Raw genomic sequence first — 25,455 nt, forward strand, 5'->3', positions numbered from 1 at the left:
CCAGAGTTCCAAGAACCCTGATGAGTTCTGGCGCATGCAAGACATTCCGCGCTCCTTGAAGATCAAATTCTACAACAGGTTTGCTTTCTACTCCTGTAAAATCTGGCCGCTCTTGTTCTCAGAGCTAAAAGACTGATGGGATTCGACTAGAGGTGCCGGCGAAGAACTCTTGGAGACCCCATTTTTACCAGCAACCTCAACATGTCCATCAAACGTAGACGCTTGAGGTGGCTCGGTCACGTTTTTAGGATGCCTGAGTACTGTCTCCCCAACGCTACCCTTGATTTCGTCAAGGGGCCCTCCTGGAAGTGGCCACCCGGTAGTGTATAAACCATCTGGAGAAGCATCGTGTGCAAAGAATTAAAACAACACCTCAAGCCCCCAACGATGTCTCACAAAAAGTAGAATAAAGAGTGGTTCACCACTGCACGAGAAACTGCTATGCACCGGCCGCATTGGACAACTCTTTTTCGTGACAGTTGTGGCGGGTAATGGTCAACCCCGACTGAAAAGCCCGATCATGATGATGATCCAATATTTAAGACAAATCCCGTAAAGACGCATGCAACCCAACTAAACAAATTCTACTAACACTTATATTCGTTCAGCAAAACACTGGTAAAAAGAAATGCACCAATTAAAACAGTGAATACAATCATAGATCGCGCCTCTAGCGTACGCTTGTCTCAAATAGACAATTCATTTACACTACAAATCCTTAACTCAAAATTTTCATTTCACATAAAAAGAATGCGTTTAGACCCAAATCACTTCAACATTCAGTTGCTTGTAACGGCTAATTTTTCAGCGCAATAGCCCGGACCGAGGTTTTTAACTAAAAATACCGGGGAAAAGAGTGTAAAAATTGTAAGAAGTAGATGATAGCAAGAGTTCAGAAACCTAGATTGGGGGGTCGATTTTTTGCTCGATCATATAAAAAAAATGATTTAAAGCTAAAAAATTTCGATATTTGCACTAACTTTGTCTCCTTTCAACTCTTTTCAGTTTCACTTTCAACGAACTGAAAATTCACAAGTATAATTTGAAAGTAGATGATTTTAAGGGCTGAAAAACCTAGGTTGGGGGAACCCTATATTTTTTTATCTGTCCACCTTAAATTATACTCTGTCAAAAATAAGGGTGTAAGAGTGTGAAAAAATTGAACTCAGAAAAGGGTGGAAAAAAGACTGTAATTTTTTATCCGTCCACCTTAAATTACACTCTGTCAAAAATAAGGGTGCAAGGGGGTAAAAAAATTATACTAAGAATAAGGGTGGAAAAAAGATTGTATTTTTTCCCGTCCACCTTAAATTACACTCTCTCAAAAACAAGGGTGTAAGAGTGCTAAAAAAATTGATACTCAGCGTAAGGAGTGTAATCTTTTATCATTCCACCCTTAATTATACTCTTTACAAAGAGTGTAAAAAGACTGGATAAAAGAGTGTAATTAAAGTGTAATTTTTTAAAAATTACACTCTTACACTTTTTTCCCGAAAAATAACAGTGGAAAACGGATTACACCCGAATCCCCGCTAATTAGGGGTGGAATAGAGGTAAAACCGCGGCCCGGGAGTAGCCTGTAAGCGCAATTAACAACTAAATTTAAATTGCAAACTTAAATCTCAATTTACCGACAATTAGAAGGTCTTATCGAGAGTCGCCATCCACCATTATCTTTAGTGCAGACAGTAAGTGAAAGGGCAGTAAGTTTTGAACGCACTGCGGATCCTTATCTTTCGGCGGTCATAGGATTATTTTCACTAAAAGATCCCCGATTCCTTCCAGCAAATCGAAATTCTTTTACGATACCTGATTTGGAAGACGAATATGTCGAAGCAAATTGAACATTTGAACTTTGCCCTACTAATTAATGTTGCTAAATGTAACTACCCATTCATAACCAGTAAATATATTGTAAATATAATATAACAGGTGAATAATTGATAATATGATCTTTATTAAGCAGAAATTTGTTAGTATACTTTATAATTTCTGTTTTAAAGAGGGTAAAAGTGATGTATAACCCCAGATTACTGACTCCTATATTTATTTTTTAGTCCTCAAAAATGTAAATTTAGAGTTATAACCGCGAGTTAAAATTTAGAGTTATATGTAAATATTTACATTTTCGAAATCGCCTCCTAAATATATGAATAGTTTGGTCTTTATACTTCAGTAGAAAAAAATTCCTAAAGCATCTTACTTGTCTATCTATTGGAACACGTTCATGCAGTTCGACCTTTTCGCTGCTTAGTTTTTTCATAAAAATTTATTTTTAGTTTTCTCTTTTCGGACTTCAATTGGTAAATTATTCCACTTCCTAGAAAAATGTCTGATCAGTGACCTGTCACTCCATTTGGATTGGCACTTATTCCTTGGTCAATTCGTGCTTTCCAGAAGTCCTGAATGAGGAGTTTTCTGTTTCTCGACTGCTCTCTTTATATTGTGAGAGGAGGTCCAAAAAATTAAGAAGACAAACTTTCTTAATGAAAAGCTCTGCTGGTTAAATTTTGTCTTTCAATAATAGATTTCTTGCACTGTCAAACTTTTTGCGCAAGTGGCAAACTTTTATTCCCCGGTTTATTTGTCTATTAACTCTCTGAAGCGACATAACCGACAACGATTGGAAAAAAATTGCACTGAAATTGAGATGGGACAAAACAAGTGATTTTAAAAGAACAACTCTTGCTTTTAATGGTAGATGATGTCTTACTAAGTAAATTGACCTAATAGCATTTGCCATTTTTGTTAACTTTATGTCAAAATTTAGATTGTTATCAATCATCATACCTAAATAACGCCCCCTTGTTTTTGGCTCTTAAATTTCCATTATAATGCAATTGTTCATTTTTTGATTCACCATTATTTGAAGAAACCACAATTTGTGCTTTATATCGGTTGAAAGTTAGCAAAATCTGCCTCATATAACTGTCAGCGTTTTCAATTACACTGTTAATTTCGCATAAGAGATATTCATCGAGTTTGGAATGACAAATAATGCATGTGTCATCTGCAGTCTAATGTCTGAGATATCGTTGGTATACATAATGAAAATAAAAGAACCGAGAACTGTTACTTGTGGTACTTCATGATCGATTCTCACGCAAACTGAATATCCAATGCCGTTCTTTACGCAGAATTTTCTGTAAGACAAAAACGATTCGAGCATTGCAATTGATTCCGTGCTAAATCCATAATTTGTAATTTTTCCGAGAAGAATTTTGTGAGATTTTGAGCTAAAAGCTTTGGCTAAATCCAAGAATATAAAATTAATAGTTTTATTCTCATTAACAAAATGTTCACTGATTTTGTCATTGAAATAACTGTGTCATTCGAAGATTTTCTTTTCAGAAACCCAAATTTACAATTGTTGATTATTTCATACTTTTCTACATGTTCTAGCCTTTGTTGGAGCAAACGTCTTTCGAAAATTTTTGCCAGTGTCGGTGTAAATGAAGTAGGTCTGTAGGTTTCTGCTTCCAGTGGATCACCCTTTTTGTAGATTGGTGTTATATATGCTTTTCAAGTACGTCGGGAAAATATCTGTAGTACGTATTCGTTTTTTTGCAAACTGTAGATGTGATTCAATGGACATTTTGCTAAACTTGAAGGATCATGTAGTAATTAATCCAGGACCCGCTGCCTTGTTTCGTGATAATTGATCAATTAGAGTAAAGTTTTTTTCTCGTTATATGTTTGAAGAAAAACGCAGTTGTGTCAAAGGACTAGTCCAGTAGCTCAACTTTTGTCTGTCTCGCCATCGTATAAACTTTATTTAGAAAAACAAATTTTAATTGTGTTAGCGATTTTTTTTAATTTTTAAAATATCTTGGTTGAATCAAATTGTTGAAATTTTGCTGTTTTTATCCTCCTGTTTGTTTTTAGTTTTAGTAATTTCCACTGTTGCTTTTAATCGGGAAGACTGTCGAACAATTTATGTGAACATTTGTTACTCGCTCTTCTAAGTAGTCTGTTTGTATGGTTTCTTATTCTTTTGATTGAGTTGTATGTGTCAACGTCTGCTTTTTCCTTCCAAATATAAAAAAGCCTGTGCTTTTTGTTAATAAGATTCAATATTTCTCTGGATAAACATTTCTTTTTTGTTGATTTTGACGATGGTTCTTCTTTTTTTATAAGGAGCTCTTTTATTCAGAATATTTTCATATACAATTGGAAATTTTTCAAAACTTGAGTTTGCATTGTTTTTTGTTAGGATTTTTGTTAAGATTATCTCAAGTAGTTTTTCTAGTATTCCTAAAATAAACTGCGTTTTGTTGTTCTCATAATCAATCTCCATTTACGAAAGAAAAACCTGTCTAAAATGATTACTTCCAAACAACTGCTCGATATCGGTTGTATCAAACAATTTTTGTTTTGTGGTTAAACAGTGGTAAATCATTGTTTCCTGATTTCATTTGTCCAGGTCGGAGTGTTTTCATTTTTTAATTCAAACCCATTGTTGGAAGCAAATTTTGTCAAGAACTCTCTTTTTCTTCGATTGAAATAATTTATGTTATTGTCTCCGAATAGTATTACATTATCTGTTATTGAATATGCGCCTGAAATTTCTGAAGTCAAATCGTCTTGAAAAAATGCGCTCAAGTTTTTGTTGGAACAATAAGAAACGTTTATTAGAAGTTATCTTTATACGATGCTTGTCTTTCAATTCATAGTGATTCAAAAAACTTCTGTTAATGGAGTTGAGATCTTTCCTTATTTTATGTTTGAATGTATTTGGTACCCATACTCCTACTCCACCACCTCTCGTTAAATGCGTCAATATTTATCTACTTTGATGAAGAAAGTGGTAATTGTAGCGTAACAAATTCAAGGGTATCTTCTGATTGTCGTTTATCCATGTTTCAGTAACAATAAAGCATGTCGGTGTGTTCTGCTGCTGCAAAAAAATCCGATTTTTCTTCGTGGTTGTTTTTAACGCTTCTAATTTTTGTATATACAAAACATGGGTAAATGATTTCATTTGCCTTATGGTTTTCGTAGTCTTCGAGTGTTTGTAAATTATGTATATTGGGTCCTGGATTAGATTCGACACATTAAAGTAGGTTATAGTTAGGAAATAATATATTAATTTAAAAAAACCAAAATCCAAGACATACATGTTGAATCATTGTTTCGTTTTTAAAAATTAAATAAATTGAAGTGCTTGTGTAACATTTGATTGAAAACTTACGTCTTGCATTTGCTGCAAGAAAAAACAGGCTAAAAACATGAGAATTTTTCAATAGGAAAACATTTTTTTCAGGGTCACTCAAACGCATTGTATCCCATATGACAATTTCTGTTCCAGTTATTGATGACATTAACTATTGGCGGCCTTTTGGTTGTCTCATAGATACGTTGCTGCCAGTAGGTTGATACCCCACTCTTGATATGTAATTTCTTCAGCTAAAATCCATTTTCTGAATTCCATTTTGATTAGGATGAATGCCATCCATTCGAATATCTGCTTTTTTAAATTATAATCCAGAACTTTTATGTCGGTATTTTGAAACTCGCCGCGTTAACCATCTGCTATATAGTCTCGAGCCCGGTTAAATTTGGTTAATTTATTATTGTTAATTTCGCATCCAAAACTGCCGTTTTTTTTACCTTGGGTGTTTTACAAATCTCTATTTTGTATGGCTTCATTTTATTAACACACTTCAATAAAACGTCTCCCAACTCTTTAGCGGCATCTTCTCCTGCCGTACTTTAGTCAATGGAATTATGCCCTGTATGAATAATCAGATAATCTGCTTTTGTTGAAGGCGCATAATTGTCAATGATATCATTGAGGTCTTTTATTGTCGAAGATGGATGAGAATGAATGGCAGTATTATTACTAATGTCATTTTGATGAACCAGTTTACACAAGCTGTCAGAAATAATTAACTGTTTTGTGAAACGAGGAACAAAGATTGGATAACAGTGACGGTTGACAGTAGGTTTCACGACATCTTTTTCTACAGTTTTTTTGCTAATTAAATTTGATAATAATTTATCATTCTGACTCCTCAAAAATTGGATCTCAGATTGTGCTTATTTATAAAGTTCTTTATGATGTTCCAATTTGATCTTCAGTCTTTCCAATTTCTGTTTTTTTCCTTGATTCTTGTTTGCTAAGTTAGGTGACTCCCATCTTTGATTTCTTGATTGCATAACCTCGCCTACAAGTTTCTATTTTGTTCATTTGGACAAACCCGAAATAGCATCTGTCATCTTGATATCTTTGCTTTAGGGTAATTGGTTTTAGTTATTCATGCACAAACCAGAAAAAATAGTCGCCCTTAAAATGACGCTATTTTAAATTAAATGTTAAATTGGTTTGATTTCACAAGTTTGAAGTCCACATATAGAATACCCAACAGTTCGATTTGCTCGTGGAAGAAAAAAACTTGTTTGCTGTATCGAAAAAACAAAAAGTCTTTCTGAGATAAAGTTCCCAATGAATGAAAGCAGAATAAAAACTATCAGCGTGTTCGTTCAAATAATTTTACGCGGCTGACTTTTGCTTTTTGACATTTTGTTAGTGCAGTGAAGTTTCTTGGCGGTTTGAATTTCATTTCATGTTAACTGCTGCACTTTTTAAAAAATTATAGTTTCCCGGATTGACAAAAAGTTGTAATCATAAAACTTTCATACTATGGACCCTTGACTTCATAATTCAAAAGTTTTTTGACTAGAACTTTGCGATAAATGAAAGTTTTATGAAAATGACTGCGATAAATGACGACAACCTTTCATAATAGGAATTTCTATGACTACAAATTTATGACTACATTTTTTCATAGACGCCATATTATGAAGTTGTAATCTTGCAACTTTTTCAATTATGAGGTCAGCCAGGGTTGTTCAATGTCTCGCCTAGAGTTTAACGCACCAGTCTAGTGTGAATGTCCCTTGCTCAAGCTGATAAATTCTTGAGTTCTTTTATCTTCATTTTGCGCTCGAGTGAATATAACTTTGTGAACGCATTATTGTCAGCTTTTGCGTATAATTTTCGATTTTCTGTGTTAAATCCCATGAATTTCTACACATTCTGCACGATCTGTTACGTTTTTATAACTACAAATGTTTTTTCCGGGGGGTTAAAAGGGTACAGTTGTCAGAATAGATCCGATTTTGCACCCTTGCAGTTTTGAAGTAATTCATTTGTGTTGGGTTATGGGTTTTCGCAAGCGGAAAAAAAGCGTTTTTAACTAAGTAGAAAAATTAATTTCTCAAAATGAGAGAATAACAAGAATGATATTTTACACTAGAATTTAGAGATTTAAAGGAGAGATCTGATTATTAGATCAAGATAGTGATTTGATTTTAGGGATGAAAAAAAGGTCAAAAATCAGCTGTATATATACCCATCATCAGTGCGAGAAAGTCAAGAAACAAAACTAATCTTAGCACCATGATTTACAGTGGGGGTCGCAAGGGTTACCCAATAAGGTTTGCTTCTGCAGATTTCCCGAAAATCAGTCGCAGGGGATACCATTGATGGTATGCATTTACACTTTTCTAAGAATTCGCTGACGTTTCTGGTGGTATCCGAAATGCGTCCCACCACCTCTCGTTAAATGCGTCAATATTTATCTACTTTGATGAAGAAAGTGGTAATTGTAGCGTAACAAATTCAAGGGTATCTTCTGATTGTCGTTTATCCATGTTTCAGTAACAATAAAGCATGTCGGTGTGTTCTGCTGCTGCAAAAAAATCCGATTTTTCTTCGTGGTTGTTTTTAACGCTTCTAATTTTTGTATATACAAAACTTGGATAAATGATTTCATTTGCCTTATGGTTTTCGTAGTCTTCGAGTGTTTGTAAATTATGTATATTGGGTCCTGGATTAGATTCGACACATTAATGTAGGTTATAGTTAGGAAATAATATATTAATTTAAAAAACCAAAATCCAAGACATACATGTTGAATCATTGTTTCGTTTTTAAAAATTAAATAAATTGAAGTGCTTGTGTAACATTTGATTGAAAACTTACGTCTTGCATTTGCTGCAAGAAAAAACAGGCTAAAAACATGAGAATTTTTCATTAGGAAAACATTTTTTTTCAGGGTCACTCAAACGCATTGTATCCCATATGACAATTTCTGTTCCAGTTATTGATGACATTAACTATTGGCGGCCTTTTGGTTGTCTCATAGATACGTTGCTGCCAGTAGGTTGATACCCCACTCTTGATATGTAATTTCTTCAGCTAAAATCCATTTTCTGAATTCCATTTTGATTAGGATGAATGCCATCCATTCGAATATCTGCTTTTTTAAATTATAATCCAGAACTTTTATGTCGGTATTTTGAAACTCGCCGCGTTAACCATCTGCTATATAGTCTCGAGCCCGGTTAAATTTGATTAATTTATTATTGTTAATTTCGCATCCAAAACTGCCGTTTTTTTTACCTTGGGTATTTTACAAATCTCTATTTTGTATGGCTTCATTTTATTAACACACTTCAATAAAACGTCTCCCAACTCTTTAGCGGCATCTTCTCCTGCCGTACTTTAGTCAATGGAATTATGCCCTGTATGAATAATCAGATAATCTGCTTTTGTTGAAGGCGCATAATTGTCAATGATATCATTGAGGTCTTTTATTGTCGAAGATGGATAAGAATGAATGGCAGTATTATTACTAATGTCATTTTGATGAACCAGTTTACACAAGCTGTCAGAAATAATTAACTGTTTTGTGAAACGAGGAACAAAGATTGGATAACAGTGACAGTTGACAGTAGGTTTCACGACATCTTTTTCTACAGTTTTTTTGCTAATTAAATTTGATAATAATTTATCATTCTGACTCCTCAAAAATTGGATCTCAGATTGTGCTTATTTATAAAGTTCTTTATGATGTTCCAATTTGAGCTTCAGTCTTTCCAATTTCTGTTTTTTTCGTTGATTCTTGTTTGCTAAGTTAGGTGACTCCCATCTTTGATTTCTTGATTGCATAACCTCGCCTACAAGTTTCTATTTTGTTCATTTGGACAAACCCGAAATAGCATCTGTCATCTTGATATTTTTGCTTTAGGGTAATTGGTTTTAGTTATTCATGCACAAACCAGAAAAAATAGTCGCCCTTAAAATGACGCTATTTTAAATTAAATGTTAAATTGGTTTGATTTCACAAGTTTGAAGTCCACATATAGAATACCCAACAGTTCGATTTGCTCGTGGAAGAAAAAAAAACTTGTTTGCTGTATCGAAAAAACAAAAAGTCTTTCCGAGATAAAGTTCCCAATGAATGAAAGCAGAATAAAAACTCTCAGCGTGTTCGTTCAAATAATTTTACGCGGCTGACTTTTGCTTTTTGACATTTTGTTAGTGCAGTGAAGTTTCTTGGCGGTTTGAATTTCATTTCATGTTAACTGCTGCACTTTTTAAAAAATTATAGTTTCCCGGATTGACAAAAAGTTGTAATCATAAAACTTTCATACTATGGACCCTTGACTTCATAATTCAAAAGTTTTTTGACTACAACTTTGCGATAAATGAAAGTTTTATGAAAATGACTGCGATAAATGACTACAACCTTTCATAATAAGAATTTCTATGACTACAAATTTATGACTACATTTTTTCATAGACGCCATATTATGAAGTTGTAATCTTGCAACTTTTTCAATTATGAGGTCAGCCAGGGTTGTTCAATGTCTCGCCTAGAGTTTAACGCACCAGTCTAGTGTGAATGTCCCTTGCTCAAGCTGATAAATTCTTGAGTTCTTTTATCTTCATTTTGCGCTCGAGTGAATATGACTTTGTGAACGCAATATTGTCAGCTTTTGCGTATAATTTTCGATTTTCTGTGTTAAATCCCATGAATTTCTACACATTCTGCACGTTCTGTTACGTTTTTATAACTACATATGTTTTTTCCGGGGGGTTAAAAGGGTACAGTTGTCAGAATAGATCCGATTTTGCACCCTTGCAGTTTTGAAGTAGTTCATTTGTGTTGGGTTATGGGTTTTCGCAAGCGGAAAAAAAGCGTTTTTAACTAAGTAGAAAAATTAATTTCTCAAAATGAGAGAATAACAAGAATGATATTTTACACTAGAATTTAGAGATTTAAAGGAGAGATCTGATTATTAGATCAAGATAGTGATTTGATTTTGGGGATGAAAAAAAGGTCAAAAATCAGCTGTATATATACCCATCATCAGTGCGAGAAAGTCAAGAAACAAAACTAATCTTAGCACCATGATTTACAGTGGGGGTCGCAAGGGTTACCCAATAAGGTTTGCTTCTGCAGATTTCCCGAAAATCAGTCGCAGGGGATACCATTGATGGTATGCATTTACACTTTTCTAAGAATTCGCTGACGTTTCTGGTGGTATCATAATCATTCAATACATGCTGGGAAGATTTTACATCAAATAATCTCTCTCCAATATTAGTTATCTAGATTCACCAATTTGAAGCGATTATTGATTCTAGGCACCATTTCTTGACGATTAATTTATATAAAATCTCTGATTAAAATCAATTTGCTTTTGTCTTTCTAATCTGGTAAGTTATACTTTCTTTCTATTTCTCACTGTGTTTAAGACTATGGTTTGATCGATATTCTAACAATTTGTCTGCTTCAACACTTTTCTTGCAAGGTTTCAATATATTTTTGACCGGAGCGAATGTGTAATTTCACCGCCAATTCATGTGTTGGTATGATTTGGTTTCAGCGCTTCTCTTACATATTTCCTAGATAATGTCTGAATTTAACCGCAAAAATGAACGCTATTTTTTGTTACTGATGGCTAATTTTTTGAATAGTGAATGCCGTTCTCACATTTTGAATTTTTGCTGTGAATTTGCTGAAACAACGCGGGCATTAAGAAACAATCTAACCATAAATGACCTCTAACTGAAAAGCAGCCACGATAATTCACATTTTTTTTAAAATCTAAGAAGGAGGACACTTAAGGTGAAGCTTTTTAACAAGCTGTTTCAGTTATTAAAATCGACGTTCTGACAATTTTCTGTCGGAAAAAATAGATAAACTGTCAAAAACGTCAATAACAACAGCGCTTACAACAAAACCGATAGAATCGACCAAAACCGACAAAAAACCTTTCTTGCGTCGGTTTTTTTTGCTTTTCGAAATACGTGTATCAAATGGTTTTGAGTTTGTGTAAAAACTGGATGCTTAACTCCTTTTCAAAATGGATGGTTTTTCGAACGATATGTGGAGCAAGTATCAATATAGTTTTTGGTCGGGCCACTCTTTTTCCGTTTTGATTGTGCACTATAAAAAATTTAGATGATTTCAATTTTTTCAGTCTGGTCTCGTTCTCTACGCGACGCAAAGTGCGTTTGAAGAACCATCTCTGAGCCCGGAGTCTCATCGGTCTTGTTCAGTTTCTTGTGCGGAGTCTATTCGGCCTGGTCAAGTGTCTATTTGTTCTGGCCCAGGGTTTGGCCTTGAGTACGTTTGGTCTGGTCCCGGGTCTGTTCGGTCTGGCCCAGTCTGGCTTTGGGTCTGTTCGGTCTGGCCCAGTCTGGCTTTGGGTCTGTTCGGTCTGGCCCAGTGTCTGTCTTTGGGTCTGTTCGTTGGGTCTAGCTGAGGGTCCAGTCTGGGTCTGCTCGGTCTGTCAGGGTAGTCAAAGTCTGTTTGGTCTGGCCCAGGGTCGGCAAATGTGTTCGGTCTGGCCTATATCCGATTTTTGGTTTTCTCAGTCTCGACCCGCCTGTCCGCGACCCGTCCGTTTGGTCCATACCTGTCTTGGGTCACGTACCTCATCTTGAGATGACTTTTAGATGCTCGTATTTTACGGCAGAGATGATTATAATTTTTACGTAGCAAACATATCTTCACTTATTTTTTCAAACTTTTGTAATGAAGAGCAGCAGGGCCTGAGTTTCAACTTGTTTCACTTGATTATTAATTAATCTCTTAAAAAGCTTCTGATTGGTTGAAATGACTTAAAAGTAGTCAAAAAATGGAGCAATTGGCACCAAATTTAAAATTGTATTATTTGAAATTTCATTAGCTTAAATTACGTTAAAAATTCTTGTTTATAAATTGTATATTGGACAATTTATTCGATCAAAATGTTCACCACCGTCAAAACTGTTGCTAGAATTGACATCACAACTCGATAGTCGTACATTATGTAAGCGTGACCTTTGATCGGATCTGAAAATCGGTAACCGGGTTGGCCAATTTTCATGTCAGCAATCCCTAGACATTCTGAAAAATTTTCCGCTCTATTCTTCAGTGCTTGGCGCTCTTCAAAAGACAAGGCTTTGAGCCCAGTAGCATTCGAATTATTTCCACCGCCCAGATTTCCACTTCCACCCCCTGGAAGTCCAGGAATGTTAGGAATTTTGGTCGGCACCCCAGGAATCGAAGATCCGGGAATGCCCGCATTTGAACCATTTCCGCCACCCGGAAGTCCAGGAATGTTAGGAATTTTGGTCGGCAACCCATTTCCGCCACCAGGAATTGCGGGAATTTTTGTAGGTATAGCAGGAGCAACAGATCCGGGGATGATCCCAATTGGTTTTGTTACTGCTGTGAGATTTGGGGTTGGAACCGCTCGGGGAACTCTGTTTAGTGTCGTTTGACCAAGTACACCCCTGCAATGATAGACGGTGCTAGGACAACAGATCGAAAGACAACAGATCGAAAGACAACAGATCGAAAGCAAAAATTGGGACAATAGATCGAAAATTAAATTATTCAAGTTGCGTATTGGCCAATCAGATTTGAGCGCTCATATATTAAGCAGCATATAATATGTTATGTTGTGCTATTTTGTTCGGGGCTAGGGCTATTAGCCGACACACAAATTAGAAGACAAGCCAATTGGCCGATAGATTTCATCAAGACGACGTGAAAAAGACCGAAATCGATACTGTGTAATTTAAATAGTGTTATTAGAAGCGTCGACTTAATTATGTTCGGCCCTGTTTCGAAACATATCTCTAGTCTAATCATTTGTTAATTTGTTAAAAGAGCACGTCTAAGTTTCACGTTGTTGGACAAAAGAGTCAAGTTTTTGTTGCAATTTTGGCGGTTTTTAAGTCATCTTGAAAGTTGCAATAACATTGGTAACATGCTGCAAGGGCACAAAGGGGGCATCAAGGGTTTTCAGAGGCATCAATTGATTGAAGTCTTTTGTCGTCTTCTTTGAAATTGGCTCTGAAACTGTAGGCTAAAATGTTGCCAATATGGTCAGTACATCAATTTGTGGGAAAGGGGTAACTCACGTTGCCTAAAACCGGAGCGAGAAAAATCGAAAAAAAAACTACGGAGAAAAAACGCGTGCGAGACCGGAAACGGGTCGAACGAACGTGCCGTAAGCCGTTTTTACTTTTACGACTCGTGTTTCTCCATCTCGTCCTGGCGTTGTCTCCATGACTCTTCCCAGTGGCCAAATGCTTCTTGGTGTCTGGTCTTTCAACACCCAAACAATGTCGTCCACTTTGAGAGGTCGATCGTTGCTGTTTGACCATTTCGACCGTCGGCTAAGCGTTGGCAGATACTCTTTCACCAAGCGTCGCCATATATGGTTCATCAGCTTCCGCGTGTTTTTCCCTGTCTTCAAGCTTGGAGGTTGCTGGTCTCCAAATTGTCCTGGTGGCAAGTTATTGAAGGGACGCTGGATAAGAAAGTGGTTTGGAGTCAAAGGTTCCTCGTTGTCAGGCTGCTCAGCAACGTTAGTCAGTGGTCTGGAGTTGAGGATTGATTCTGTTTCCACCATAATTGTTAGGAAAGTGTCAATTCAAAAGAGAGTCTTCTGGATCCTAGAATGAGGAGGAGCGTTGTTTTGGCGCTCTGGATCAAACGCTCCCAGACACCGCCAAAATGAGGGCCGTATGGGGGATTGAATTTCCACGTTGTATTGGCTACTGCTAAAGCTTTGTAGATTCTGTCATTGTCCAAGGCTTTAACAGTTTTCTTCAGTTCTTCAGAAGCGCCAACGAAAGTTTTCCCGTTGTCGCTGTAGAGAAGTTGGGGCTGGCATCGACGACTGCAAAATCTTCTGAAGGCATTGAGAAACGTATCTGTATTGAGGTCTGGACACGTTTCTAAGTGAACTGCTCGCGTCACCATGCATGTAAATATTAGACCATAATGTTTTTCTAAAATGCCTTTGGAATCTTCGATGTAGAAGGCTCCAAAGAAATCTACACCAGAATTAGCAAAGGGGAACTGTGTTTTTGTTGTTGGAAAACGAAAACTAGGTAATGGTGCCATAATTGGTTGAATGTTTTTCGTGTCAAAGCGTCGACATAAGAAACAATGAAACCGTACGCTTGCTAACGCTTTCCGAAGGCCAATCACATGGTAACGTTGTTGAATGCATGCTTTTGTTGGTTCTGTGGACTGGTGAATACATATTTGATGGGCATGTTCCAAGTACAAACGAACAATTTTATCCTTGGCGTGCAAAATTATTGGACGTTTTTCCAAATCCAGTTGTGTTGGTGCATACTGCAATCGACCACAAGATCTGAGTAATCCGTCCTCATCCAACAGAGGATTTAAGCATCGTATTTTGCACTCAGAATCTAGTTTGATTCCACGTTGTAAGGAATTAACGGTCGAATGGAAAAAACTGTCCTGAGATAATTTCAGGAGATAATTTCTTGATAATTGAATGTCTTCAGTTGTGTATTGGTGATTGTTCGTTCGCATTTTCTTTGCACGATTAATTAGGTTGAAAACTGTTGCAACTATCAGAAGAAGTTTGTTCCATGTTGAGAATTTACTCGGATCGACTATAGGTTTAATTGTCTTGGGACTTCTTGTGACTGCCGCACATGTTGCGCGTGATTTGTTTATATCATTTCAGGTCGACTCGCTTTGGCAAAGAAATTGGGGTGGATCTAACCATTTCTGCTGAATTTCGTTTGTCTCAAGACCGCGAGTTCCGTGATCGGCGGGATTGAGATAAGTTGAGATGTGATGCCATTGCTGGGGTGAAGAACTTTTATGAATTTCTTGCAATCTGTTTGCAACAAAAACGTTTTGCTTCTTATTTGAGGCTATCCAGTCCAAAACTACTTGACTGTCGGACCAGAGAAAAATTTTGTCGAATGTCAGTGTCATTTCTCTTTGGATCAGTTGTAGAAGGCGCACTCCTATAACAGCAGCTTCTAGTTCCATTTTTGGCACACTTATTTGTTTAATGGGAGCAACTTTGCATTTTACCATGAGAAAACATGCTTGTGGCGGAGTGGTTTGATTATTGGTTGTACGGAGGTAAGCAACGGCTGCCATAGCTGCCATTGAGGCATCCACAAATATATGAAGTTGGCTGCTTGTGATTTTACTGAATTTGTGAACAGTTCTTGGTATTCGGATTTCGGGCATGGCAAAGTAGCTATTTAGAACTTTCTGGAGGTCATGGTGTAGTTCATGTGGTATCAAATCATCCCATTTTCTTCCAAGTTTCCAAATCTGCTGCAAAATCATTTTGATTCTAATTGTCAGGGGAGGGATCGAAGATTGAAGATACCAAACTGAAAATTTTTCTTTGTGTGTAAACTGTTGCATCTTTAGGAAATTGTTGTAGGGGAAACATGACAAAATCGTCAGTTGTTGTGTTCCATTTTTGACCAAGGACTCTTATGATCTCTTTTGTTTCGTCTTTGTCGTCGGAAGAGATTTCAGCAAGTACATCTGGTTGGTTCGAAACAAATTTTGTCAACCTGAAGCCACCATTTTTCAGGCATTTTGTTGTCTGTGATATGACTTCTTTGGCTTCTGAAATTGTTGGCAGGGACTGAATGTAGTCATCCATATAAAAGTGGTGTTTAATAGCGTTCAAGGCGGCTGGAAATTCACTTTTGTTGTCTTCTGCACATTTATTGAGCACATAAATTGCGCAAAATGGTGATAATGTTGCGCCAAAGATTAATCTAGTGAATTGAAATTGTCGAATGGAGTTGTCTATCATCCAAAGGAAACGAAGAGCAGACTGGTCTTCTTGTCTCACGGCAATCTGCATAAACATTCCTTCGATGTCTGACAAAACAGCAACCGGGTTTTCTCTGAATCTCAACAGCACTCCAACTAAGTTATTTAGCAAATCAGGACCAGTTAGAAGATTTGAGTTCAGTGATTCACCGCGGAATTTTGATGCTGCGTTGGCAGCTCTTCTCACTTTTCCGGGTTTGTTTGGTTTAGTGACTGGATGATGAGGTAAGTACCATATTGACTCTGGGGGTGGTGCTTGCATTTCGACTGGCTTGACAAAATTTTTATCCAAGTCCGTTTGGAGTGTCTGGTTGTACTTCTGATTGAGACCGGAATCGTTTTGTAGTAGTTTTTGTAGACTTTTTAGTTGACTGACTGCTGAGAAATAGTTATTCTGGAGTTTCTTTACAGGTTTCCAAGGAAGGCCAATCTGATATCTTTCACCGTTGTGACAGATTGAGTTTTCCATTGTTTGCACTGCTAATTGGTCTAATGAGCTGTCTTCATTCTGTTCGGGTAATGTACCTTCAGCTTCTATTTTCCAGAATCTTTGAACTAATTCGTCCAACGGTTCCTCTTCAGTGTCTTTCCGGCAGACATGGTAAATGAATGGTTGGCGAGGGGGCTTGTTTGTGTTCATTGTTTTAGGAGATAGCTCGTACTCTCCAGCGAGAGTCCAGCCAAGCTTTGTTTTTACGCCGAATGGACGCTTTTTGCTACCTTGGATTACGTCGACTGGATATGTGAAGGCAAACGTATTGACACCAAGAAGGGCGCCTATTGCGCCGTTGGCTATGTTAGGGAAATAAATGTGACTAAGTTCCTTAAAGGTGTCGCATAATTGATTGAGTTCAAGAACGTTAGCGGGTGATACATTGAGACATGGCGTGCTAAAGGCTCTTGCAATGCTGAAGGGTTGATTGATTTTGTCATAAGGCGTTACTGTCACTGTTTCACTAATTTTGGACAGTGGCATTTCATGTTCAGTGTTTAGGTACTGCAGAGTTGTTGATGCTTGTGCTTCGCAGGGAAGCTCAAGAAAGCTAGTAACTTTATCCAGCAGGAAGGTGAACTGGCTTCCGGGGTCAATCAAGGCGTAGGTATCAAACACTTTACTTCCGTTTACAAATGAACCTGGTATTATTTGTAGTTGTTCATACCATTCAGGAGGAGGAATTGTATTTCGGTTGATACTGAAGTTTTGGGTCGGATTCGAAGCATTCAAACGGGCGCGTTGAATATTTTGTTGCTGCGATTGTCTTTTATGAGAAAACGATTGACCGTATCTTGTCTGCTGGCTCTTTGTACTGCTGACAGTGTCAGTACTTTTGTTTTGATTTTGTTGTTGAAAGGATGGCTGTGTTTGGGGGCTTGCTAGATTTTGTGACGGCTGATTAGGATTTCTTGTTGAGAAGGCAGCGGTGGGCCGCTTAACTTGTTTCGAAGGATCATGCAAAGTTGTGTGGTGAAATCCTTTACATGTTTAGCATCGTTTTGTGGACGGACATGACTGCTTAAAATGTTTGTTGCTTAAACAGTTCGAGCAAAGATTGTTCTTGCTCACAATGTCATACCTTTGGTCTGGCGCACATTTCTGGTATTCAGGGCATGTTGCGAGTATGTGACATCCTTTGCATTTCTCGCAAGACCTGTTTGACTGATCAGCATCTTTACGCGGAGGAAAGGGTGGTTGACCATGCTGGTTTGCAGGGCGACTTGAGTGCAATGAATTCGGTTTCCAATTGTTTTGTGAAGTATTAGAAAATTGATTCATAGCATTGCTGTTCCTATTATCATTGGTGTTGTTAATTCTGCTAATGCTATTACTGTTGCGACCGAAAGTGTTCCAATTATTAAACGGCTTATGAACATTTTCTCTGTTGATTTTGTCGTATACTTGGGCCTGTACTTCGAGCCACTTCTGAAAATCAGAGACGGTTGGTTGATTTAAATTTGATGTTATTGTATACTCTGTCCATTTTATCAGAATATTATGTGGAATGTTTTCTTTTGCCTTTTTCATCAATGTTGAACTTTGCAAGTCGGCTTTGAAGCCCAAATATTCAAAAGCCTGCACTAATCGTTTGAGAAAAGAAGCAAAAGATACAAAACTCTGTTTGTTGTAGTCATTGTTCGGACGCCAGGCTTCCAGTTGATTGATGAAAGCATTCACAACAATGCTGGGATCTCCAAAGTGATCCATGAGCTCTTTCAAAGCAATCGCGTAGTAAGCTGGGTCACACGAGTAGGCTTGAATTTTTTCTTTGGCTTTTCCTACGACCGAGTTCTGTAAGTATGTTATACGGTGTGTATCCGTAAGGCTAGTATTATTCTGAACTAGGTTGAAAAAATTGTTTATCCACTCATGGTATTTCAGTGGGTTACCATTGAAATTTGATATTGTTATTGGTGGAAGTTTAATGGAATTTTTGTTTGTGGTTTGTAAATTAAAATTATTTTCAAACGGGATTGTTTCTGTTTGTATTTCAGTTCGTGGCTGAAACAGTTGCTTTCCAGAAAAAGACCAATTTGGAATTTGTTTCGAATTTCCCGAAATGTTTGGTTGGCTAATATATTGAGTAAAGGGGGGAAGAATGGCTGTTTGGTAGTTTGTAAAGGGATTTTCCGGAGTAAGCGGACAATTAGGTGGCTGAGATGATGTACAGCAAACAAGGTTGGTACCTTGGTTGTTGAGTGTTGTATTGGAGGGGAAAACAATTCCATTGTTTGGCTCTTCCGTTCGATTTCCATTGCTAAAATGTACTCCAGTTGGGTAAAGTGGGTTCTGAAATTGTTGGGAAACGTTTGTTTGCGCTACTGTTGGTAACGACATTGCTGACGCCAATTTTACGCTGTTCTGGTTTTCACTTATTGGAACAGCTGAAAATTGAGTGTTTGAAACAGTTTGAGCAGTTGCACTTTGATTGTTGTCAAAATGTAGGGGATTGTGTCGACTGTCTTCGTAACAATATGGATTTGGGGTGGTCTCATTTGTCACTCTATTTGTTCTTTTTCTGAATGAAATTGACGATGAAGCATTTGCTCATTCAAATTGCATGAACTTGATGGTTGGTATGTATTGGTTTTGTTAACTGGGCAGTTATGTTGAATTGAGTTTTGTAAATCTAATGCAAAACGTTGTATGCTTTGATCTTCTCTTTTGTTATTTAAGGGAACAGAAGACTTCTCTTTTGGTCTAACTGTGGCATTTGCTGGTTGATTTATTGGCATTTCGGGCAATGTGATCAGCTTTGAACTAGAGAACTGGTTCAATTCTCCAATTGATGAGTGAATTAATTCCGGCTGGTTATCAATAGATTCAACAGGAAATAAGACTGCAGTTTGATTCATTGGAATGGAGGGTTGTTGAATTGAAGCAAACTGGTTGAAAGTGTTCTCTTGCTCTCTGAGAACAACTTTGTGTACTGGGGATTGAGGATTACTCAAGACAAATCTGTCCTGAATGTTTGCTCTGGATAATAGGGTTGATGGTGGTGTTGGGGCTGCTAACAACGACATTGACTGATTTATGTGTTCAACCGTCGTAAAATTTTTTACTGATTCTTCGGTCAATTCTCTAGTATCCTGCGCAAATTGGCGGTTGCTGTGAAGGAATTCGGAGAGAAGGTTGGGTTTATTTTCTCCTTGCGGAAGGAAAAACGATGGTTTCGCCGGTCTTGGGGGCACTGGAGGGGAGACATCGCTGGCAGGGTTCTTTACTGTCATGTTGTTTTGCTCTGAGTTTTGGGAAACCGGTGTCAATCGATGCAACTCGAGTTGTCTTCTTGAGGACTGTGAGATGCAGCTGATGTCATCGCGCACTCGAGTTGATGATTGACTCAATTGACCATCATCGTCGAGACTGTTGACTTCTAGTTCCAAATTTTCTAGACGAGAGATCAAGTTCGATTGACGCTTCATGACCGAATTTATGCTACTGGAGCTTACTTTTTCAATCATGATGCTGTCAAGTTTTGTCTTCAGCTCTTCAACGCTCTCCTTGATTTTCTTGATCAACAATGAAAGAGTGCGGAAGCTTTTTCTCTGCTCAACGGATGTCTGTAAGAGATCAAGCTGATTTTTCATGTTGAGCTCAGTCATTTTGAACTTGTTCAATGCGTATTGCAACTTCTGGCTGTTTTCTTTTGTCATCTTGATGAACCGACTGTAGTCAACTCGTAATGGTTCTGTCGTATGTAAAGTAAAGGTAAATATGGCTCAAAATTTACTGAGCGACGACTGTTTTGGTAAATTAAAAACCTCTTAAGTTTATGTAGGCTAATCAGCCTAGCTCTTTTCGTTCAAAAATAGCGGCGCAATTTTTCACAAAACAGGAATCCTAAAGGTGTTTTTTTTGGGTGCTAAATCTAGCTAAAAATTTTCTTAAAAAAAGGAAAAACTAAGCGTTCGCGCGTGTGTACCGTTGATTTGTTGAACAGGACCAAATAATTGCTTTCAATTTTTTTTTACAGATATGACTTCGCAACGATTCTCCTGTAAGTTTTCGTTCTCCTTTAATCACAATCAAGGTACCAGAAAAAATTTTACTGAAGTGTTTTCTTTTTTGTGTGTGTGGAGTTTTAGGAACAAATAGAACCTAAAACCAAACAAACTAAATCTATATTGATACTTCTTCAAAATAAGTTAAATTTTTTTTTAGAATTTAAAATGCGGTGCGACCAGGCAACGTGAGCTACAGAAAAGCAGAGAAAACTGGTTGCTTAAAAGCTGGGTCTACTTTGAAGCTCTTTTCCAAGAAATTCTGTTTTGCGATTCTTATGAAGTTAAGGACAACTGCTACTATTAAACTGCTTGTATTTGTTTCTGGATATTATCTACCACCTATGAATTGCTCATCTTTACTTTGGTGTCTACTGCGACCCAACGGAAACACACTCCTCTTCAGTTGGTGACTACTGAGACCAAAGGGGGGAAAAGGGACTTCTTTCGGCAACTTCTGAGACCGCGGGCAAATTCTGAGACCGAGACGTTTGAGTTTTCCAAATTAAAGGGACTATATGCGTAAAAAAATTTGAGTGGGCAATTATTCGAGAGCTTTCGATTTACTTCTTTTTGAGAAAAAAGGAAAATAGATCTTATCTTCTCTTTTTATTTCTCTTGAGAAAGTATTTTCAGTGTATACTACTCAATTAACTAGATGCGCGGCTAGTAGTATGCAAAATGAAAACAAAACAAGTGTTAATGTTGGGTTTTCTTAGGAAAGCATACTACCCCATTAACTAGGCTCGCGGCTAGTAGTATGCAATTAAGATCAAAGAAAACACAAACCTCTTTGTTGTTTTTTTTTGTCAGAAGCTTTTCAGTAATTTTCTGTCTGTTCTTTTCGGTTTTGCAGAATGGTTATATTGTTTTTCAGCTTGTTTTGTAATGAACTGGGGAGGTATATAAAAGAGCTCTTTTTTGAAAATTGATTGACTTTTTCTTTAATAAGAAAAAAAAACGTTAGAAAAAACGTTTTTTGATTTTTATCTAACAGAAAAACAAATTTGCCACTTTTCTGTTACTTCTTCGCAGTTTTGCAAGGGGATGAAATAAAATTTCAGATTGTCTTCAAACAAACAGAAGGAGCTAATTCGAACGCTTTCTTGTTATCTACTGAAAATTTCCAGTAAACATTAGAAAAATGTTTTTTTTTTGTTTTTTAAGCAAAAGAAGCAAATTTGCAAATTTCAAGTTACCTCTTTATAAGTTTGTATATTCAATCAACTCATTTTGAAGCTTGTTTTCCATTAAAACCAGGGCGCTAATCAATGGGTTTCAGTGGAACTATTAAATGCTTTATTCAAAATGTTAGGAAAACGTTTTTTTGAATTTTTTGATTCAAAGAAGCAATTTTTGTCAAAATTGAGTTGCTTCTTTACAAAATTGCGAAATCGATCAACTGATTTTGAAGCTTATTTTCCAACAAACCCAGTGGGGCTCATCAATGGGTTTTTGGGATTTATTAAAAGCTTTTCCCAAAAGCGTTAGCAAAACGTTTTTTTTTTTTGATTTTTTGTAGTCAAGGAAGCAAATTTTGTCAAAATTGAGTTGCTTCTTTACAAAATTGCAAAACCGATAAAGTGATTTTGAATCTTCTTTTCCAACGAACCCAAGGGGGCTAATCAATGGGTTTTTTGGATTTATTAAAAGGTTTTCCCTAAAACGTTAGAAAAACGTTTTTTGATTTTTGACGCTCAAAAAGGCACTTTTGCGACTTTCTCATTTTTTGAGCAAAAATTTTACATAAGGTGTTCAACCAAAATAAAGTTGATTTTAAGTCCAACTGAAGTGTTCTATTCAAATAAAATTTTACTTTCATGTAGATTTTTTGCGACAAAATGAGAAAATTGTTTTTGAATTTTTCCGATGCAAAAAACGCTATATCGTTTTTTCGGGCAATTTGTGTTTTTTTTTCGTTAATTGCTGACTTGTAGTTGCTCACGGCTATTTCTTTCATAAACTATCTACCAAAAGCTCGTTGGGGGACAATTTTTGTGTGTTTGAGATTTTTTGTTGCAAAAAAATCACGTTTTTTTTGGATACGTCTAACCGGGGAAAGGACTTCTAAGGTGACGTCTGGAACCTCGGGCGATCATCTCTTGGTGACGTCTGTAACCAAAAAAAATGTCAGTTCTTCTTGGTCGGGTGACGTCTGAAAACCCTTGAAAAAAAAACTCTTCGTCTTTGGTTGGCTCGTCTGCAATAAGAAACTCTTCCTCTGTCGTAGTCTTGGATATTAGTCTTGGGGTGTGCTCATGCCCCCTCTTTGTTTCAAAAAAAATTAAATTTAGTTCAGAAGGCTTTATGTCCTTATTATCAAGGCGGATGGTCACCAAAATTATGTTTCAAAACGTATCTCTAGTCTAATCATTTGTTAATTTGTTAAAAGAGCACGTCTAAGTTTCACGTTGTTGGACAAAAGAGTCAAGTTTTTGTTGCAATTTTGGCGGTTTTTAAATCATCTTGAAAATTGCAATAACATTGGCAACAGGCCCTAATAATTTGTTCGGTTGTGATAGATTCATATCAAGTCCCACGCGCCGCTGAGGCATGGCCAAATTAGCTAGCAGTAATAGCCAATTAATGTTTCTTTTACAACTAAGGGACGCTACGTTTACCGCTTAATGCGCGGGTAATTATCGTCAACTGTGGTTTTCGAGTAGTTATATTTGCTCAAGTGTCGGCTAAAAGGTGTGTCGGCTAACTTGTATGTCGGCCAATTGGCCGGCCACGATTTTGTTCGGTTGTGATAGATTCATATCAAGTCCCACGGGCCGCTAAGGCATGGCCATGGCTCGCGAGGCATGGCCATAATGTGTTAATTATATTGCAACTCGCAAATAATGCTTAGTTTCAACCAATAAGAATAAAGATTAATTTTTGATCTATTGTCCCAATTTTTCGGTTTTCGATCTGTTGTCCTTTCGATCTATTGTCCGGTCACCATGATAGACATCTGTTAGGGGCGCCAATTCAGGCGCAATTCGGGCCTCTTGGGAAAATGAAGCCGTATTTTACTTCAAAATTTAAAACTTTAATAGTGTGAGATTGCTGAATAAAATAATATACCAACACAATGTTTCGACAAAAAAGTGACAAATGATAATTCTATGATATGTGATATTTTATGTAAAACCACGGATCTTTCAAGTTGGGCGTTGTATATTTTGTTGTAGTTTAGATGAGTTCTCTGCTTGTCGTTGCAACAGTCACATCTGCTGATTTTGGAATCGTTTTTGGCCTTGTGTGGACAAGAGTGACAATAGTTTGCCACAAAATCTCATATAACGGCACTGTATAACTATAACCGTGCGCAGAAGTGACAAAAAAAATCATTAATTTTGTCTCTTGTATTGGTTCGCAACATAACCGTTAACCATGGTTTTGAGCACTCAATCAGCCTGTAAACTAATAGCTAAATTTAATTAGTAATTACTTAAGACCCAGTTCAGAGACTTAATTGTTCTTGTGATCCCTGATATAGGTAGCTGCAAAACTGCTAAGTGCACTCTTAATCCACAATTACTTTGAGAGGGACATATTTATGTTTTAATTCCGTTTGGTCTATTTGACATGCTATTAACTATCAAGGTTAATAATCGTGGATAAATATGATTTCTCAGACAACTTGACGGGGAGTGAATGATAGAGGCAAAATTTTGTCACGTCTTTACGCTTGTTTACAAATAGGACGCATGGGTGTTTCTTGAAGCAAGTTTGAACTGCATTTGCTTGCTGTCACAAATGTCTACATGTGCTTAGAACCCTAATCTTAAAGCATGCTTGAGAAAAACAGGGAAATTTTGATTAAATGTAACTTTGGCAACCTAATGTTGGCAGTTCTCGCGTATAATGTTTGCATTCCTGCTCTAAAGCCCGTGAATTTCTACAAGTTTTGCGAGTGAAAAATTTTAACAATCTTGCAAAAAAATTCAGAAGCATGCCTTATTTGGATAGGAAAAATTATTCTTGATCTGCTGGAATGGAAAGCTGCATGAAAAGAGGTTTTAGTGAAGTGAGCGGCGTAAACATAAATGCGTTGTTTTTTCCAGACCACCTTCGTCACAGTTTTCTTACTTTTTCTTGGTGCAGCCGTTTCAATCAGTTTTATTTTCTGAATATGATAAACTAGTTGTTAATCAATATATAAAGTGCCTGTGAGACTTTTCGAACACACTAAATACAGGAACTTCGATCATTTCTTTGTTTTAAAGAAAATAATTTCTTTCCTTAAAACTAAGGCATTGATTTGAAATTTTTATTTTTCACTTAATTAATACACTTAATTAAGTTTTTCTGCACCTGAAAAACCAACTTAACGGTGAAACCAAAGAAGGTATGATAGTTGTAGAACATCGCATGAACCCTGTCAACAATTCAATGTTCATTTTTTGTTGTTCCATTGTTTCTATTTATTATGCAACAAATTAGGGGAAGACAGTCTGTCGGAATGCAATCTTCACATTATAATCCAGTCGTTTTTTTTTCATTTTTAAATTCATTCACATAAAACACAGGATACTTTCATCCTGTGACGAATTTGGTATCGTTATATGCATCATTTGGAGTTATTGTACGAATAATGTTGCAACTCTATCAGCACACGAATAAAAGATTTGAGATCACACGATTAAAATCTGCATGGCAATCTATATTTTCTTTGTTTAAGGATTCAGCTGTAGATCGAAAGAATCGAAACGAATAGGAATAGCAAAAAAAAACAGTGGCACTTAGTTTGGATTGGCGGCTGCACGGGGGCCACGTCCTTACGGCCTGAATGATGCGCAGGAGGTGGAATTGGGGGGGGGGTCTAAAGTGGGCGAGAGATGAAGTGCGGGGATGGGGTCAAACTCTAAGAATGGCCCTTAACACAATGAGATTACGACTACCTGTTAACCGCATACTTGGAGACCAGTGAGCTGAAAGGCTCTAAGAGAACTTAATGCCCTCTGCGCGCCACCAAATTATCCCGTTTTTGAGGACAAAATAAAGCTGCTACAAATTTCTTTTGAGAGCAATTAAAAAC

At 36.9% G+C, this 25,455-nt stretch overlaps 2 protein-coding genes across 2 annotated transcripts in view; one reads left to right on the forward strand and one right to left on the reverse strand.

Moving 5' to 3' along the window:
- Positions 1–25,455, forward strand: part of LOC142344868 (uncharacterized) — a 577,092-nt gene that overhangs the window by 109,130 nt on the left and 442,507 nt on the right. The gene's annotated exons all lie outside the window — the stretch shown is intronic.
- LOC142344219 (uncharacterized) overlaps positions 11,956–25,455 on the reverse strand; it is a 30,146-nt gene continuing 16,646 nt past the window's right edge. The window contains exon 6 of the mRNA XM_075395770.1: positions 11,956–12,577. Coding sequence (XP_075251885.1) covers positions 12,037–12,577 — 541 coding nt within the window. The 3' untranslated portion in view covers positions 11,956–12,036. The remainder of the gene's footprint in view (positions 12,578–25,455) is intronic.

The sequence above is a fragment of the Convolutriloba macropyga genome, chromosome 8 (genome assembly GCF_964194025.1).
Source record: "Convolutriloba macropyga chromosome 8, txConMacr16.3, whole genome shotgun sequence".
Taxonomy (NCBI): Eukaryota; Metazoa; Xenacoelomorpha; order Acoela; family Convolutidae; genus Convolutriloba; species Convolutriloba macropyga.